General features: G+C 51.6%; 1 protein-coding gene across 2 annotated transcripts; it reads right to left on the bottom strand.

The window, feature by feature from the left end:
* Positions 1 to 1,377: 1,377 nt before the first annotated feature.
* On the bottom strand, positions 1,378 to 10,117 carry CDK2AP1 (cyclin dependent kinase 2 associated protein 1). 2 transcript variants are annotated; one of them, XM_033098217.1, is made up of 4 exons: positions 9,986 to 10,117; positions 5,446 to 5,543; positions 3,713 to 3,839; positions 1,378 to 1,541 (listed from the first exon to the last, which is right to left on the bottom strand). In XM_033098217.1, the coding sequence occupies exons 1-4, from the start codon at positions 10,038 to 10,040 to the stop codon at positions 1,474 to 1,476; spliced, it is 348 nt and encodes a 115-aa protein (XP_032954108.1). In that variant the 5' UTR covers positions 10,041 to 10,117; the 3' UTR covers positions 1,378 to 1,473. The 2 variants fall into 2 exon arrangements, with proteins under 2 accessions (XP_032954108.1, XP_032954107.1); XM_033098216.1 differs by lacking the exon at positions 9,986 to 10,117 and adding an exon at positions 7,469 to 7,534.
* Positions 10,118 to 17,024: the final 6,907 nt, after the last annotated feature.

The following is a 17,024-nucleotide window of genomic DNA, read 5'->3' as shown; positions in this document are numbered from 1 at the left end:
GGTTTGGAAGTTCAAGTGCTCTACGCAAGGCTGTCTAGACCTCTGGTGGCAGTGAGCAGAGCCCGTCCCCATTCCAAACTCCGTTCAGAAGGCAGCCAGGTAAAGTACCTGGAATAGTACATAAGAAACCAGTAAGACTGGGAAAGCTGCAGACAGACAGGAGGGAAAGGCTTCGATTTGGCTCCATTCTTGTACCTTTTTGAATTTCCTGTCATGTGCGTGACAGAGACACAGACAAGCCCACTCCCTAGAAGCCATTTCCACGGCCTTCAACCTGTCATGGCTGGGACTGCCTCATGCTGTGAAACTGACCCTACCCCTCCACCAAAGCGAACAAACCCTCATCCCCTGGGGATCCGTGCCTAAGACATACGGTCAAAATCATCTCACCAGCCCTTTGGAAGAAACCACCGGACTCAACACATCCAGCGTAACCTGGTGTTTAGTTCGGCATCAGAGCTGGTAATTCTGGTGAGCGCCAGACGACTTCAGTGGCTGCACTGTATTTCTTTTCTGGGGTGCACTTGTCTGCTACCGTTGAAATGCACCACAATGCAACTTCCGACAAGCAAACACACACTTTCCCCAGCACGTTGTGCTAATGACATCACCACAAAATGTTTCTGGGTCAGGTGGGAAAAGACCAACCAACCTTGGATAGGTCTCCCCCATCACTCCCTGAGGAGCTGTGTTTTAAAATACCACTTGATTCAAGGAACCCACATCTTAATACAAATTGTTAATGAAAATAAGCTTTATTACATCAAGTAATAAATACATACAAAGATGCAAACAGTGTTAGTCATTTTCTTCCAGATCAACTTACAGGAAAGGCAGAACTGAAATCTACATACAGTCTTAGGAAAAGTTTCAAGGGTCCTTGTTAGGTTTGGTAAGTTGCTCTTTTTTCTGTATTTATAACTTGTGCATTTTTTAAATTGACTTCAGAGCACTAATAGTCATGCAAATACTTAAGCAAAAAAGAAGTTACATTAAGCGGAATCTATACTTATGGCAAACGGGGACCGGCTACTAAGTATAAAGTATAAAGCGTGCTGTCAGTAGGCACTAAAAACAGACCCCTCAGAGTTGTATTAGCTCATGAAAAACAGAAAACAAAGAACAGTTTGAGTAACATAAATGTATTCAAAAGAGAAACGCTGGAATCTTGAAGGCAAACCACAGTTTGCTGTGAGATAGGTCACTTTTACATGCATCTTTTGAATCAATGCTTGAAAAGGCAAAACAACAAAAAAACCCTGGGTAGTTCCTGACTATTTAAAATGTAAGTCCTAATCAGCTGCAAAATGTCTTCTCAATCTTAGACTGTAGGTTCAGAGCCTAAATGAATCATGGGAGGGGCACGGAAGGAGAAACCAAACTGTTACCATTTTGAAAACAAGTTTCATCTGAACGGGAGAGATGAGCTGTAACTTCTTGGAAGATGGAAAACTTCCCACACTAACAAGGCAGCTAGGACCTGGCATTTCGTTCCGTCTCAGCCAAGCACTCCCGAACCAGTCCTCTCGCGTGGATGATGCCTGGAAAAGGAGAAACAGAGGCTGGGGACCATCTGGCTGCACCCATTCCAGGGGAGGAAGAGGGTCTCTTCACAGCCAGCCAGAAAACCCTCATACTGGAAAGGGAACTCGGGACCAGCGTCCAAACCACTCAGGCATCCAAGTGGTCCAAAGGCACTAACACCCCGTCCCACCTCTCAAAGTCCTTCCCTCCCAGCTAGATGGCTTCAGGTCTCCCTAAAGACTTCCTCCTGCACTCAAGGTGACAGTCATTAGGCTCTCTTCATGACATGACTCTCTATAGTAACTGTATTACCACCTACATAACAGGAATATGTTTCTCTCTAAGCCTGACCCACTTTGGAGATTCCACACTTTCAAATCATTATTTTTCTCTGGCTTCTTCTAAATTCTAGAAGGGGCTTGACAATATCAAGTAGCCTGCGTCTGTCAGGGTGTAAGACGACGACTGCTCACTCTTATCAACCTGGGTCCCCTGTCACCTGCCTCCCCAGTGTGCCTGAGCCACCTTCTGCCATTCCTCGCCCCATCTTTTCTCTCTGTGGTTTCTACTGACCTTCATGAAAGACTGCTCTCATTTTACTAGACACCAAGAATCTAGTCCTTCTAAGAGATGACTCCCAGAGGGCAATGGGAACGACACCCCCAAGTCAAGTAGGCGTCCACACCTCACAAATCTTATCAGAACTTCGGAAGATTTTTTCTGTAAAGGGCCAGACAGCAAATACTTCTGGCCTTGCGGGCCATACAGTCACAATCACGACTACTCAACTCTGCCGTTGTATCATGAAAGCAGCCAGAGACGTTATGTAAGCAACAGGTGTGGCCATATTCCAACAGACCTTTATGGACACTGAAGTTTGAATTCCACATAATTTCCATGTGTCAAAAGATCATGTTTTTTTCCACCGTTAAATACTATAAAAACCACTCAGCTCATCAGCTGTAGTTTGCCGATGTACAGACAAGGCACCTGACTCCCTTGCGCCCTGTGTGACGTAAACATGGCTGGCGGGGCTCGGCTGTCAGTCAGGGTGACTGTGGGACCAGCTGTTCACCCAGGATGCGCCCCACAGTGGTCACTAGGTATATCCATGTGCTGACTTGAACCACCAAATTTTTGGGGTGACAGTTTGCCTGTTAGACTTTGGGGTCTAGCATCTTCCCAGGGATTTCCATTCAGGTAACCAGCACGCCGGTCACCAGGACTCCTTGCTTCCTCTGACTCCAAACAGCAGACCGGATGGCAGTGATGCCCACCTGACCCCGGCGTGGGGTCAGGATTACCCACCCTCCACAGCCCCCCCCAGCCCTCTTGGGTGCCAGCCTCTAACTGCCAGGCCCCCTTCCCCACGCCTGTGCCTGACCCAGCTTTACAATGGGTCTTCACAAGGGTTTCCTAAACACCAGGAAAGGCACTGCTTTTAGGAGTCTGTCCCCGGCCAGCCTTGCCTCTCAGTGAGGAGTCACAGCAACCTCCCTTCATGCCTCGGATTTAAATCCCAAGACTGTCCTCTCCTTTTTCTCCATAGTGGCCTCTCCAACCCTTTCAAGAACCCCCAAATCCCTCCTGAAATGAAATTCGCACATAGGCCACTGTGCTGAACCGCCACCTTCTAAAATAGAAAGCCCCTTCTCGCTTCCCCTTTTACGTCATGAGGTAGCAAACTATCTCACTTCCTTCTGAAATCAGCTGGCCAGTCACATCCTCACGTGAGTCACTTTTTTTCTGTGACATCCTCCTCCCATCCGCCCTCCCTCTTCAGTCATGAAAGAACTTCAAAGCATTCTCACTCACCAGCCTGGGGCCTAGGACAGACCCACACCCCCTTGGGAACAGGAGTGGGGCAGGCATGGGGCAGAGCTCCAAAGATTCCTTTTTAAAGCAGGTGGACTCTCCTGGCAGCACACGGGGCGGGCGGGCAAGGCTCACAGGCTGGGGCTGCCCTGCTCAGAGGCGCCATGTGAAGACCAATAGTCGCCAGCTCCTCCCCGACAGATGCTAAGTCACATCCCACAGAGCCACTCACCCCTGCCCGATACCTCCAGAGCCACGGAGACTCTCCCCTCCCCGGCCCTCCAATGACCTCCCGAGAAAATCTTTCACAGTAGTGATAGGCCAGTGCTTTGGGGTCCCCAGCACCCATCGGGAGTCTGGGCCCAGGACTCACCTCGTTTTAGTCTCTCCATCGCGCTCTTGCTCCCCGCGTAGGTGGGTCTGATCTCTTTCCCCAGCTCTTCGATGATGGCCAGCAGCTCGGCGTATTTGCTCTGGGGCACCTGGCTGTTCCCAGTTCCCTAGAATCAGAAAAGTGTTCAGATGGACTGAACACCAACCTGACTCCAATGCCATGGTCCGGACCCCACCACATGGCGGTGGCAGCAAGGGCAGGGCAGTGGCTCAGAGCTGTTGGTTCCACTGGGGCCAGGAGCATCCCCTCTGAGGGGCAAGGAGAGAGCAGGGAGGTGGGCCTCTACTGTTCTCATTCACTCAAAGAAACCACCCAGCAGTGTCCAGAAAGCTCTTTCATCTCGAATGGCTTGTCTCCACCAGGAAGGCTTTGCCGAGAAGTTCCTAGGACCTGGATGGCTTAGAAGTGTCAGTCGGGGGCTGAGGGCCCAGAGCCAGTGGACGAGACAGAGGCCACACCTGGGGTCAGCAGGACTATAAAAGTCACCAAAGACCATCTGATGGAGCCCAGAACATGTTTAAATTCACCCATCCTCCCCCAGCGGCAGGACCCACCCCACAGAAACCCTTTTTCTCCAGATCCCACAACAACAGCTCCAAGCAAGCACTCAGATCGCGAGGCTGGGTTCCCCACGGGGCTGTGGGCCCAGGTGGCCTGCTCGGTCTCTCCTTCTCCATCCCCCTTCGCCCCCATCCCCCCTCAACTGCACCGGGGCGACCCTTTTCCGCCACGAGGCCCTCGCCTGCTCCTTCCTCCTTCTCTGCCGCCTCTGCTGCTTGGCCTCGTGGTCCTTCCTCCTCCCCTGGTCCAGCTCCTGGGCAGGATGCCGGCGCCTCCGCACAGCCCCGCGGCCCTCCTCCTGCTGTCCCCGCCACTGCGGCGTGGCCAGGGCACTGTGCTCCCTCTCCAGGCTGCGCCTCAGCCTGTCCTCCCGCCACCACCGCTTCTTCAGGCGGTCCTGCTCCCGCTTCTCCTCCTGGGACAGGACGGCCTGGCGGGGCATGGCCTGGGAGTGGCCACCTCATTCCCAGGGACAGCCTCCATGGTGACCTCAGAATGTGGCCGAGTTCCGGCCCTGGGCGGGAATCTTGCAGCTGGCGACCGAGGGCACTGAGGGCTGGTCCCTGCACAGGCAGCGTTTCCCTGGCACGTGTAGCTGCAGCTGAAGCAGTGGTTTCCTTCACTGATGCTCCTACCACCCTGTGCCCCCACTTGACGGTGAGGAGACTGAGTCTCAGCAAGGTTGCCACGTGGGAGTCAGTCTCCTAAGTGCTGGGGTCACCAGCTCCTGATGAAACACATCTGCAGGCCATCAGGCTATGGGCCCATCCCCCTCTTTGCCGGGGCCACGACCTTGTGTGGTGGGAGTGGGAACCGCGTGAAGGGCAGGCCCTCCTTCCCCAGGAATCAGGGACACGTCAGGTGGTGGCCCCAACAGGAACTGCGGCTCTCGGGGCCCCACCCCACCATCCCGTCGCTCAGGGTTCCCCCATACTCCTTGCCACCCCTCTGTTCTGATGCCTTTGGCCTTGAACATGAGCCCAGCCAGGACTGTGGCTTGAGGAAGTTCAGATGACTGCTCCTCTCCTCCATCGTGTCTACTCCTTGGTCTCTCCCACCGACTCCCCCTCCCGGAGGGTGGGGAGCACGTCCCCTCAGTGCTCAGGCCACCCCCAGAACTCTCCTGCCGTGCATCATCCCTTCTGTCATACCTGGGTATAGCCGAGAGATGGTGGCCCATAATCACTCAGCAGCTGCCGGTACTGTGAGGACGTGGCCATGCTGGTGGAGGGCGGGTGGACGCTCCCAGCTGGGGGGCAGGAGACAAGAATCAGAAATCGCGTAGTTTTGACCAGTTGTACCCAAGGCAAGGACTCTGGGTCCTGCCACAGTCCCCCTGCCCACAACCCCTGTCATCAACAATGGTCTTTGGTCTCTGCGGGTCAGAGAGCCCTGCTCCTGTCCTCTAGTGTGGCCTTGGGCGACACTCAGCCTCGATGACATATGAAATGTAGCTAACAGGCCATTACTCCTCACACTCACCACCACAGCAGACATGGCTAATCGATCACAGACCTCCTTCCCATCCGTGCAGTCAGGACTGGTACCAAAGATGAAATATACTGCTATTCTCAGCCTAATCCTGGCCAGTCGCCTTTCTTTGAGTCCCGCTCCCCTAACGTTGATAGCCTAGAGCCACATCACTGCCGCAAGAGCCCACCTGCTACTGAGGCTGGTCCACAGCGGGGCTAGGATTTCCTGTGGGCCCAAACCTCTGCTGGGCTACATGATAAGGAAGACACAGGGAAGGTCTGGAGATTGGAGACCCAACCGTGGCTGGAAACTGGTGCATTGAACACAAAGTCAGGGAGCTAGAGGATATCACGGCCTGTGTGTGTTCCCAGACAAGCCCCTCAACCTCTGAGCTGGTCGCTCTCTGCCCAAAAAGGGCCCAGGACTCTTGACAATCAGAGTCAATGCCTGGATGGCTCACACCGCAAGAAAGGAGGGGTAAGGCCCCACTTATGGACTACGACACTGGAAGACACTGTCCCTCAGCAGCGCAGGACCACTTGGGGCCAGGGCTCAGCTCAGCATGGAGTCTCCTGAATGGGGGGGTAGGAAGGTCCTCAGCAGGGAATTTTCTAGCTCCATCCAGCTCCGGAGCTGGAAGCAAGCAGACCCATAATGGCGTCCGAGTGGCCATTAGCGGGTAAAGGATGTCCTACAGAATTACAAACAGCGGTAACCATGGAGAATTTACCTAGCCCTCCTCAGCAGCTGCCCGCCTGCCTCCACGCCTGGTCTAGGAGCAGCTCCCCCCGCCTGCCGCCTGCAGAGCCAAACGGTCTCTCTCACACATACAGCGGGCTCTGCAGACTTGGCCCCGGGGAGGGACAGCTGGTGCCAGGCTGGCCAAACGGACCAGCTGCTCATCTAGTGTGGGCAAGGGGAGGGGCGGAGAGGAAGGAAGGTCAGAAGCTCAGGCTGATGGAGCTGGAAGGGGCCCTAGAGCACCATGGAGCCCCTCACTATAGACAGAAATAAGACCAGAGAGGGTAGGTGCTGCCCCAGGCCACACAGCACAGAAGAGGCTAACACCCCAACACTATATCCAAGATGTCTTCCGTGGTCGCAGGCCTGCCCTAGATTTACTCACCAGGGCCCAGGTTTAAGCCCAATCAGAAAACATGGATTCTAATCCCTCCAAGCTGGTAACTGGGCACATCACTGGGTGACTCTGAGCCTCTAAAGTGGGGAGTGATAATGCACTGCAGAAATGTGCTGTTCAGGATGGGGGTAACTACCACGTTTTGACCTCCATCCAAGGCAGCCACGGGTGTGCCGCGGCCAGAGTACAGGAACTGGGGCAGGGTGCGTGCCTCCAGCTCCCCTCACATCATCCAAACCCCCGTTCCCAGTGAGTGAGGTCTCAGGTTTTGCAGCCCCAGCCCTGAGTTCCAATCCTGACCACTAGAAATTGTGACACCTCTCTGAAAGGCCAGGATACTAACTGTGAGACTGGGGCAGGGGGCGGGGAGCATGGATCATCCCACTACACTTCAAGGTGTCTAGAAGACACCAGCTCTCTGGCAGAGATGGGGGTGGCACCTCCCAGGCATTTTCCTGCCTTCCTCCTCCTCTTGCTCGTTTCACTGGGTTGCTGCCTCCCTGGCCTGTCTTCTCCCTTACAGGCAAGGGTCTAGACTAGGAGCTAGTCCAGCTGTGCCATACCTGGCTGTGTGACCTTAGACCAGCCCCTTCCGTCTCTGAGCCTCAGTTTCTCCATCAGAGGCAATGGTTCCCCACATTGCTCTAGATCCTGTTCTTTCATGGTGCTGGGCTTGGAGGCTAAGGAGGAGAGAGGAGGAACGAGAAAGTGCCCAGTTTTGGTTGCAGGGGTAACCTAGGTGATGTGGCAGGTGACACCAATCCTGTGGCAACGCGGTCCCTTACTCTGTGTTGAGGGGCGGGCAGGTGGCCCTGGAGAGTTGGCAAGGGGCCCAGAGTTATACTCATGCCCACTCCTTCCTACAGACACAGGAAGGGCCAGAGGGTCGTGCTGCGCAAGGCCAGGCAGAAAACCAGACTGGGCGTGAGCGCCGCGTTTCCGAGCATCGCAGACAATGCACGCAGTGTGCGGGGACCAGGGAGGCCGAGCAGAGGGAGGGACTGGCAGAGGCCAGCAGCTCCTGGGGCCAGGCACAGCTCCCCGCCCCCACACCAGACAAAGAGCGGCCTGGGCCTGGGGAGCTGGCGGCCTTCCCGCCACTTGGGGCGCCTTGGGGGGGGGGCTCTCCGTCAGAGAGGCGGGGGCTTTGTCTAACTCCGCCACCGCCACCGCCACCGCCACCGCCGGCCAGGCCGCGGCTTGGCAACCCGTGCGCAGGAGGCAGGGCTGGAGGGCGTGAGGGATGATGGCAAGGAAGCCGGAGGAGCGGCAGCGGAGAGTCCATCTTGGATGCAAATGGCAGGGGGAGATGGGGCTTTCTAAAGGTGTCCACCGGGAAGGGGCGGCCCCCACCGAAACACCAGCGATCCGGGCACCTCAGCACTCCTGGAATTCACCATAGGAGAAAGAAGAAAACCTGCGCAGAGCTGCCAGCCAGCCCAGAACAGGGCTTCAGGGGTCCTGAATGGATGCCCGTCACTCCGTGACCCCAGTCCCCAAAGGTCCCAGGTTAGGGCCCCTGCCTCAACTATTCCTAGGTCAGGACTGAGAGTTCCCGCCTGTCCAGGCTGGTGCAAGACCCTCACCTTTCCTGCCCCAGAAATGACAGATGAGGGAGGCAGTGAGAAATGCTACCTGCACCACAAAGCCTGTCTCAGTAAGGTTTGCAGACCCCAGAGCAGGTGAGAACATTTGAGAAAACAGTGCTGTGTGCTCTTGGGGATCAGAGCCCACATTTGACCAATTCAACTATCCCCCACACTGGTACCCTGAATCTTAACCCTTTCTAATCCCCAAATCTGTGTCCAAGAAGTTAAACACACACAGACACCACACACACACACACACACACACACACACACACGGCTTTTTTGGGTCCCTCTTCAGATTTCTGGAGTTAAGGAGCCACCGTTTGGAGATAAGGCCCAACACTTGCGGCCAACTGCCAGCGTGGCATTTCTGACCTGCAAGGCCAAACCCCCCTTCCCTCCCTTCTGTCCCCTCCCCCACCACCAACGTGCCTCGCTTTTGGGGAAGTATTTCCAACCAACTGTCTAAAGGAGAAGGGCCCTGGTGAGGGGACAAAGCCGGTGGTGTCCGCCTCCCACAATTTTACCTGCCCCTCACCCAGTCTCACTCAGTCCCTAGGGTGAGCCCCTGGGCACAGCCTAAAGCGGCCTGACAACTTCTGGAGGAGTTTCCCGGGACTGCCCGGCTCCAGTCCCAGGGAGGGGAGAGAGCGGCCCCTCCCAACTGCTGCAGGAGGGGGCCTCCTAGGCCCAGACTTGGGGGCTCCGACATGTGGGCCCCGACGGAGAGGTTCCCCCCCACACACACACACACACCGCCCTCAGGTACTCAGAAGCCCCCTGTCCTCTCCAACTTCTTCCACTCGCGCACGCCTGAGGGGGACCTCCCCAGTGCCCCATTCTCGGGACCCCTGCTCCCACGTGCCAGGCTTAACCCCCACTGATGACTGAGTCCCCTGCACCGCGGGTGACCCCCGTCCCCGCCGCAGCCGCCCAGAGCCCTCAGGGGCTGCTGCACCTGGCACGCCGCCGTCCCCCCGGCCCTGCCTACGCTGGCCTGATTTTGCACACGTGCGCCCCTGCAGCCCGGGCCTGCGCCCCCGCTCCCCACCGGCGCCCGAGCCCCGCGCCCCGCTCCCGGCGCGGCCCGGCCGCTCCCGACTCCCGCCGGCAGGGGCCCTCGCCGAGCCGCCCAAAAGCCGGAGGAAAAAGGAACCGAGGAAAACCTCCCCTGCCCTCGCCCGCCGCGCTCCCCGCGAGTCCTCGGCCGCCGGCGTGGGGGGGACGGCGGCGGCCGCCCGCCTGCGCCCGGGGCCCCAGCCCAGCCCCGGCCCGAGGCCCGGCGCGGGGCGGGGCGCACCCGCCAACTTTGGCAGCGCGAGCGCCGGAATCATGGCGGCGGCCGCCGCGCTGCCCCGGGCCGGGACCCGGTGCCCGTCGCCCTTGGCCTCGCGGGGCTCCCGGGGCCGTGGCCGGGGCCCGGCGTGCGGGCCCCCAACTTGGCAGCACTTGGGGCGCGGCGCGCGCGGCCCACGGGGCGCACTCACTCACCGGCGTTGAGGGAGGCGGCGGGCATGTGCGCGGTCAAGTTCGGTTTGTAAGACATCCCCCCGAGCGGCGGGGCGCGCGGGGCGCAGCGGGGCCAGGCCCGCGAGGCGACGGCGGCGGCGGCGAGGCCGGGCGGCGGCGAGGCGGGCCCGGCGTCCGTGCGCCCGTCCGTGCGCCCGCCGAGCTCCCGCGCACTTTTTGTTGTTGACGGCTCGGGCCGCACCGGCAAATATGGCCGTCCCTCACCCTGACACCGCCGCAGTATATCACCCATACATCGGGCGGGCGCAGGGGCGGCCGCAAACTTTGAGCCGAGCCAGCGGGGCCGGCCCGGGCCGGGAGGGGGCGGCCCGGCGTCAGGGGGCGGCTCCGCCCGCGGCCGCGCCCCGCGCCTCCCCGCGCGCTCGGCGCCCGCAACTTGGCAAAGTTTGGGGGGCTGGGGTCCCGGCGGCGCCTGTGGCCCGCCTGGGTCCCTTTCTTCTTTTTCGTTCTCGGCGCCTGGAGATTTTCTATTTTACCGCTTATTTTTTTTTTTTTTTAATAGCTAGGTAGGATTTCACAATTACTTTTTTCCTCCTTGACTGTGGGGGCAGGGATGGAAAATTACCTGGAGAAAATGGTGGCGAATGGTATTTTTAAGCACGTAGATCCTTCCAGACGCCGAGGTCTGGTTATTCCCCAGAATAAGAACAACCAATTCTAACATTGATTTCAAATAAATTTCACATCCTTGTCTGTATTTAGTGGTTTTTAACCCTTTGGGAGCCTGTGAATCCTTTGAGACTGGCAAAAAAGAGGAATCTCCTCCTGGAAAATCCACCCTTGCATTTACATAATTTTGCATCGTAACTCATTCAAATATTTAAGAAGCGCCTACTATGTGTCGGGTACTGTTCTAGGAGCTAAGGGTACAAGAATGAACTTGGCAAAGTTTCTCTACTCTCCTGGGGTTTAAGGTACAATTTTTGGCCCTCCTTCGACCCCACCCCAGCCTATGCTCGAAGCTGACTGAAATGTAATCATCAGATGGATTTAGGATTAGATGATTAAGCTTTTGAAGGTACTATTTCTTGGAGTTCTGCTTAGATGGTAAAGCTCGTCAAAACACACAAGATGCCCACCCTTTGCCATCGTGTTTTAATCACAATGGCTTGCAAATTTTTACACTGGTCCCAAACATTCAGACACACGCACCTAGTGAGGAAGGTTCCTCTCAGCTCTAGAGGGAAGGTATACCGCCCCTGCCCCTTCCCTTTGGGATTGAAGGTGCAGGTGACGTCCCCTCCCCTGCTTAACCAGCACCCCTTGTGATCAGCTTTAGGCTAGTTCATCCAAGGACACTCAATAAAATTTTATTTCATAAATAAATTGTCACCTTCCCCTACCCCCCCCAGGGGCCCAATACTCTGGGATAGCACTGTCTGATCGAAATACATTCCGAGCCACAGATGTGATTTTCAATTTTTCCGTAGTCACATTTTAGAAAGTAAGGAGAAACTGGTGACATTAATCTTTGGTACATATTTTTTAATATATCCACCACACTGTTTTCAATATGTGATGAATATAAAGAAATTAAGATACTTCACATTATTTTTATCACATGAAGTCTTCAAAAGCCAACATGTATTTTACACTCACAGCACATCTGGATTCAGATGCGCTGAATTCAGACCAGCCACCTTTCAAGCGCACGATGGCCACAGTAGCGATTTTCCTATGGGGCGGTGCAGGGCAAGCAGCTACAAGCAGCGGACTCCCAGGGCAGGCCCTAATCCTGGTACCACCACCTATGAGCTGTTCCACTGCACCTCCATGTCCTGGGGGTGAGAATCCAGATCTCAGTGGCCTGCACCAGTCCCGCCTACAAATGTCCTGGGCTCTTTTTCAGTTTTGTTGTGTTTTCACCACCCTTCACTTTTAAGTCCTGATTATCCCTGAAAACATTTTTCCCTTGTTTTTAATTGAGATACAATTCACTTAGCATAAAAGTCAGCTTTTTAAAGTATACAGTTTTGTGGTTTTTAATCCATTCAGTTATACAACCATCAACACTATCTAATTCTAGAATATTTCTGTCACCCCAAAAAGAAACTCCATACCCCATTGCAGTCACCCTTTTCCCACTACCCCTAGCTTTAGGCAACCACTACTCTACTTTGTCTCTATGGATGTACCTGTTCTGGGCATTTCATATGCATGGAATCATCTGACCTTTATCTTCTTTCATTCAGCATGTTTTCAAGGTTCGTCCATGCTGCAACATGTATCCATATATTATTTCTTTATTATTCATGGCTGAATAATATTCCATTGTATGGATAGGCCACATTTTGTTCATTCATCAGTTGACAGACATTTGGTTGTTTTCACTTTTTGGCTGTTATAAATATGGCTTCTATGAACATTTGCGAACAAGTTTTTGTATGAACGTTTTCAATTCTTTGGGGTATATACTGGAATGGAATTACCATAACCCTGTTACTATTTTTTTTTTTAATGTTTCACTTTTTAAGGAACTATCAAACTGCTTTGCTTAGTGTATGCACTACTTTCCATTCCCACCAGCAGTGTATGAGGGTTCCAATTTCTCCATTGTCTTCACCAACACTCCTTGTTACCCTGCTTTCCCGAAAAAAAGACCTAGCCGGACAATCAGCTCTAATGCGTCTTTTGGAGCAAAAGTTAATATAAGACCCGGTCTTGTTTTACTTATTTTATAGTAAAATAAGACCGGGTCTATAATGTAATGTAATATAATATATATAATATTAATATGACATAATGTAATATAATACCCGGTCTTATATTAATTTTCACTCCAAAAGATGCATTAGAGCTGATTGTCCGGCTAGGTCTTATTTTGGGGGAAACACGGTATCTGATTTTATTTTAGGCATCCCAGTTGGGTGTAAAGTAGCATTTCCTGGTTTTGATTGGCCATTTCCCTAATGAATAGTGATGCTGAGCATCTTTTCATGTGCTTACTGGTCATTTGTACATCTTCTTTGGAGAAACATCTATTTCAATCCTTTGCCTATTTTTTAATTGAGTTTCCTTTTTAGGTTAAATTGTAAGGGTTCTTTATATATTCAGGATATTAGTCCCTTCACAGATACATAATTTGCAAATAGTTTTTCCCGTTCTTTGGGTGGTCTTTATTTTTCTGTAGGGTCTTTCACACACACGTTTTATTTCTTGAAGTCCAATAGGTCTCTTTTTTCTTTGGTTTGCTTGTGCTTTTGGTATGCTATCTAGTCCAAGGCCGTGAATATTTGTCACCTGTGTTTTCTTTAAAAAGTTTTTAGTTTTTGGTCTTACATTTAAGTCTTTAACCCATTGTTAGTTAATTTTTGTGTACGGTGTGATGTGGACCCATTCATTCTTTGCAGGTGCATATCCAGTTGTTCTGGCACCATTTGTTGAAAAGACTGTTCTTTCTCCACTGAATGGTCTCGACACCCTTGTTGAGGGTTTATTCCTGGACTCAGTTCCATTGATTTATGTCTGTCCTCGTGCCAGTTCCACACGGCTTTGATGACTGTAGCTTTGTACTTTGGAAGTGGGAGAGCTCCAATTTTGTCTCTTTCAGGATGGTTTTGGCTCTTCTGGGTCCCTTGCATTTCCATATGAATTTTAGGATCTGCTTGTCCATTTTCGCCACACACACAAAAAGGCAATTGGAATTTTGATATGACTTGTATTACATCTGTGTATTAATTTAGCGAGTACTGCTATCTGAGTTGCAACATGAAGTCTTCCAATCCATGAACGCAGGATGGATTTCCATTTATGTAGGTCTTATTTCTTTAACTTCAACAGTGTTTTCAGTGTGTAAGTCTTGTACTTTAAATTTATTCCTAAGTATTTCATTATTTTTGATGCTATTGTAAATGGAATTGTTTTTGCAATTTTTGGATTGTTCATTGCAGCATGTACAAATCACACCTGATTTTTGTATGTAATATTGTATCCTCCAACTTTCTTGAACTCTCTTATTAGCTCTAATTTTTTTTGTGTGTATGAGTATTCTTCAGAGTTTTCTGTAGATAAGATCATGTTATCTGCGAATGGAGTTTCACTTCTTCCTTTCCAAATGGGATGTCTTTTATTTCTCTTCCTTGGCTAATTGCCCTGACTGGAACCTCAAGGACAATGGTGGCTAGTAGTGAGGGCAGGCATCCTTGTCTTTGATCTTGGGGGGCAAGATTTTAGTGTTTCACCATTTAATATGATGGGGCTTTCCATCAATGCCCTTTATCAAGTTGAGTGGTTTCTTCTATTACTAGTTTGTTGAGTGTTTCTATCATGAAAGTGTTAGGTTTTGCCAAATACTTTGTCAGTTTCCCCTCCTTCCCGCTTTTATTCAACAAATATTTGTTGAGTGTCTACTAAGTGTCAGACACTATTCTGGGGGCAGCAGGAAAGACAGTCCCCATCATGTCATGAAGCTTATTACTCTAGGCATGGCAGCCACATTTAGCTGTCTCCTCTGACCCCACCACACTCATCACCTTACCCGTCACCTCCCACTATTTGTTATTTTTCTTCAGGCCAGACTGGGGTATGACCCTGGTACTTGTTCATTCCCACATCTCAGGCTTCATTACACCAACTGGCCCTTGTGCTGTGCTTGGCAAACTCCTGTTCATCCATCAAAGCCCAGTTCAACTAGCCCACCTCTGAAGAGCCTTCCCTGGCTGGCTATGCCTCCACGAATGCTTGCTATGGCACTTCATCTGGTCTGTCTCCTCCATGAGTCTGAACTTCTTGAAAGGAAGAACTGTATCCTTCAATGTTATAGTCAGGCACATAAAACATTCCGGGATGGCCTCAGTGTGCTGCTCGAATTGGGACAAAGTGAGACTAGTTTTCTTCTGCAAGGACTCTGGTTCTCTCTTTTACCTGCTCACAACTCACTTTCTCTACCAGATGTGTTAGTTTTCTGGGGCTGCCACAACAAATTAACCATCAACTTGGTGGCTTAAAACAACAGAAATTTACCATCTCCCAATTCTGGAGGCCACACGTCTGAAATCAAGGTGCTGCAGGGCCATGCTCCCTCCAAAGGCTCTGGGAGAGTCCTTCGCCCCTTCCAGCTTCTGGGGACTCCAGGTGTCCCTTGGCTGTGGCAGCACCACTCCCATCCTGCCTTCGCTTGGCCTTCTTCTCTGTGTCTTCCCCCTTTCTCTTCTAAGGATACTTGTCATTGGGTTTAGGACCCACCTGACTCTAAATGATCTCATCTTGAGATCCCTGAATTAATTCCATCTGCAAAGACTTTTTTCCAAAAAGGTCTCATTTACAGATTCCAGGTGGACATAGCTTTTGAGGGACTACCACTGAACCCACTGCAACAGGCTTCAAAAAGGATCTGGAATTTTCCTTTTCTCCTCTTCCATGTCTAGGCGTTAAAACCCCTAAAAGGGGAAAGAAACATCATTAGTGGCGCCACTAAAAGACGTCTGTATGAAACTCACTGAACCAGGCACCTTTTAATGAGTGGTTTTAGAATGATCTAGAACAATTCCCATTAGTTTAATGTGCATTTCACAGAGTATTGCCATGGAGCAGAGCAGAATGGAAAGAGAAGGGGGAACGCAGAGCAGGAGCTTGGCATGGAAGAACAGCACACCCGTTTTGGCTCTGGACCCACCATTTACTCTGTAGGCCTCAAGTAACTTGTTTGACCCCCCAGGACCTTAGTTTCACCTGTAAGATTCGGGAGGTTTCAAAAGATGGAGCTCTCTAAGAATTCTTGAAACTCTAACATTGCAAGAAGGCAGGTTGACAATACACGTGCCATTTTCTCTAGTGAAAAACATCAGTCCAGAAAGGACTGTCAATCATTTTGGAACTGTTTCACTGGACAACATTCTGGGGCATTAGCTCCAAAGTGGGGTGTAGCTGCCCCAGGTGGTAAGAAGGGTGACTCGTAGGAGTCAGAGAATATTAGAATTCTGTTGACGTGGGATTTACTGTGTATGTCTCAGCCCAGTAGCACACATGCAATTTAACCCTAGTGGAGGAATGCTCAAAAATGTTGCGTATTTTTACTGGAAAATGTGACCAAAAGTTTGGAGAACACTGACTGACTTAAGAAACTAGTTAAGAAGGTGGCCGGACCCAACAGTTTGACAACCAGACAAGATGTGGGTGAAGTGTCATGATGAGCCTGTCATAGTGAGTGTGACTCCAGGGTGGTTACATACGCAGGACAGTAAACCATACTTTATGGCTATGACGCTGGGTTTTGATCAGAGGTCTGCTCCCAAATTATTAGTTTTCAGCTACGTTTCTGCCATGACTCCTGTTTTGAGACCGGAAGGCAGCAAAGGTTTTCCTGGGAAAGGGTCAGATGGTAACTATTTCAGGCTTTGCAGGCCGTATGGTCTCTAACTATGCAACTCTGCCCTAGTCGTGCGAAAGCAGCCTTGATGATACCTAAGAGAATGTGCCGTGACCAGGTTCCTTAAATAGAACTTTATGAACCCTGAACTTTGAACTTCATGTAACTCTCACGTTACAAAACATTCTTTGTTTTATTTTTTTCAACCATTTAAGAAAGTAAAAACTATTCTTAGCTTGCAGTCATTCAAAACCAGGTGTGGACAGGACCGACCCATGGGCCATCGTTTACCAATCCATTTCCGAGCACAAGAGTATGTTTCTTAAGCCTGATTCCCTCTGGGTAGAATGGAACACCAAAAATGGGACCTGAAAACATTTGGGGACATAATACACGGATTTTTAATATCAATACCTCTGAACAAGACACACACACACACACACACACACACACACACACACACACGAACAGACTAAACAGAAACCCAAAAGTAATGCAGGAATTGAGAGTATAGTATCATCTCAAGGAGGACTAGAGATGAAATGGGGTTCTGGGGGGCCTCTTACTGCTCTAACCAGTGGCTATCTTCACATAACACTTAGCCTTTATACTGAAGATTCTTGCTGTTGCAGTCCCCAATTTTCTACAATGAATAACTTATTCGTTTGGATTTCTCCAGTAATTAAAGGGCTC

Source organism: Rhinolophus ferrumequinum, chromosome 25 (genome assembly GCF_004115265.2).
Source record: "Rhinolophus ferrumequinum isolate MPI-CBG mRhiFer1 chromosome 25, mRhiFer1_v1.p, whole genome shotgun sequence".
In the NCBI taxonomy this organism is placed as follows: Eukaryota; Metazoa; Chordata; class Mammalia; order Chiroptera; family Rhinolophidae; genus Rhinolophus; species Rhinolophus ferrumequinum.
Note: the sequence above shows the minus strand (reverse complement) of the source record. Positions and strands in the feature narration are given on the sequence as shown.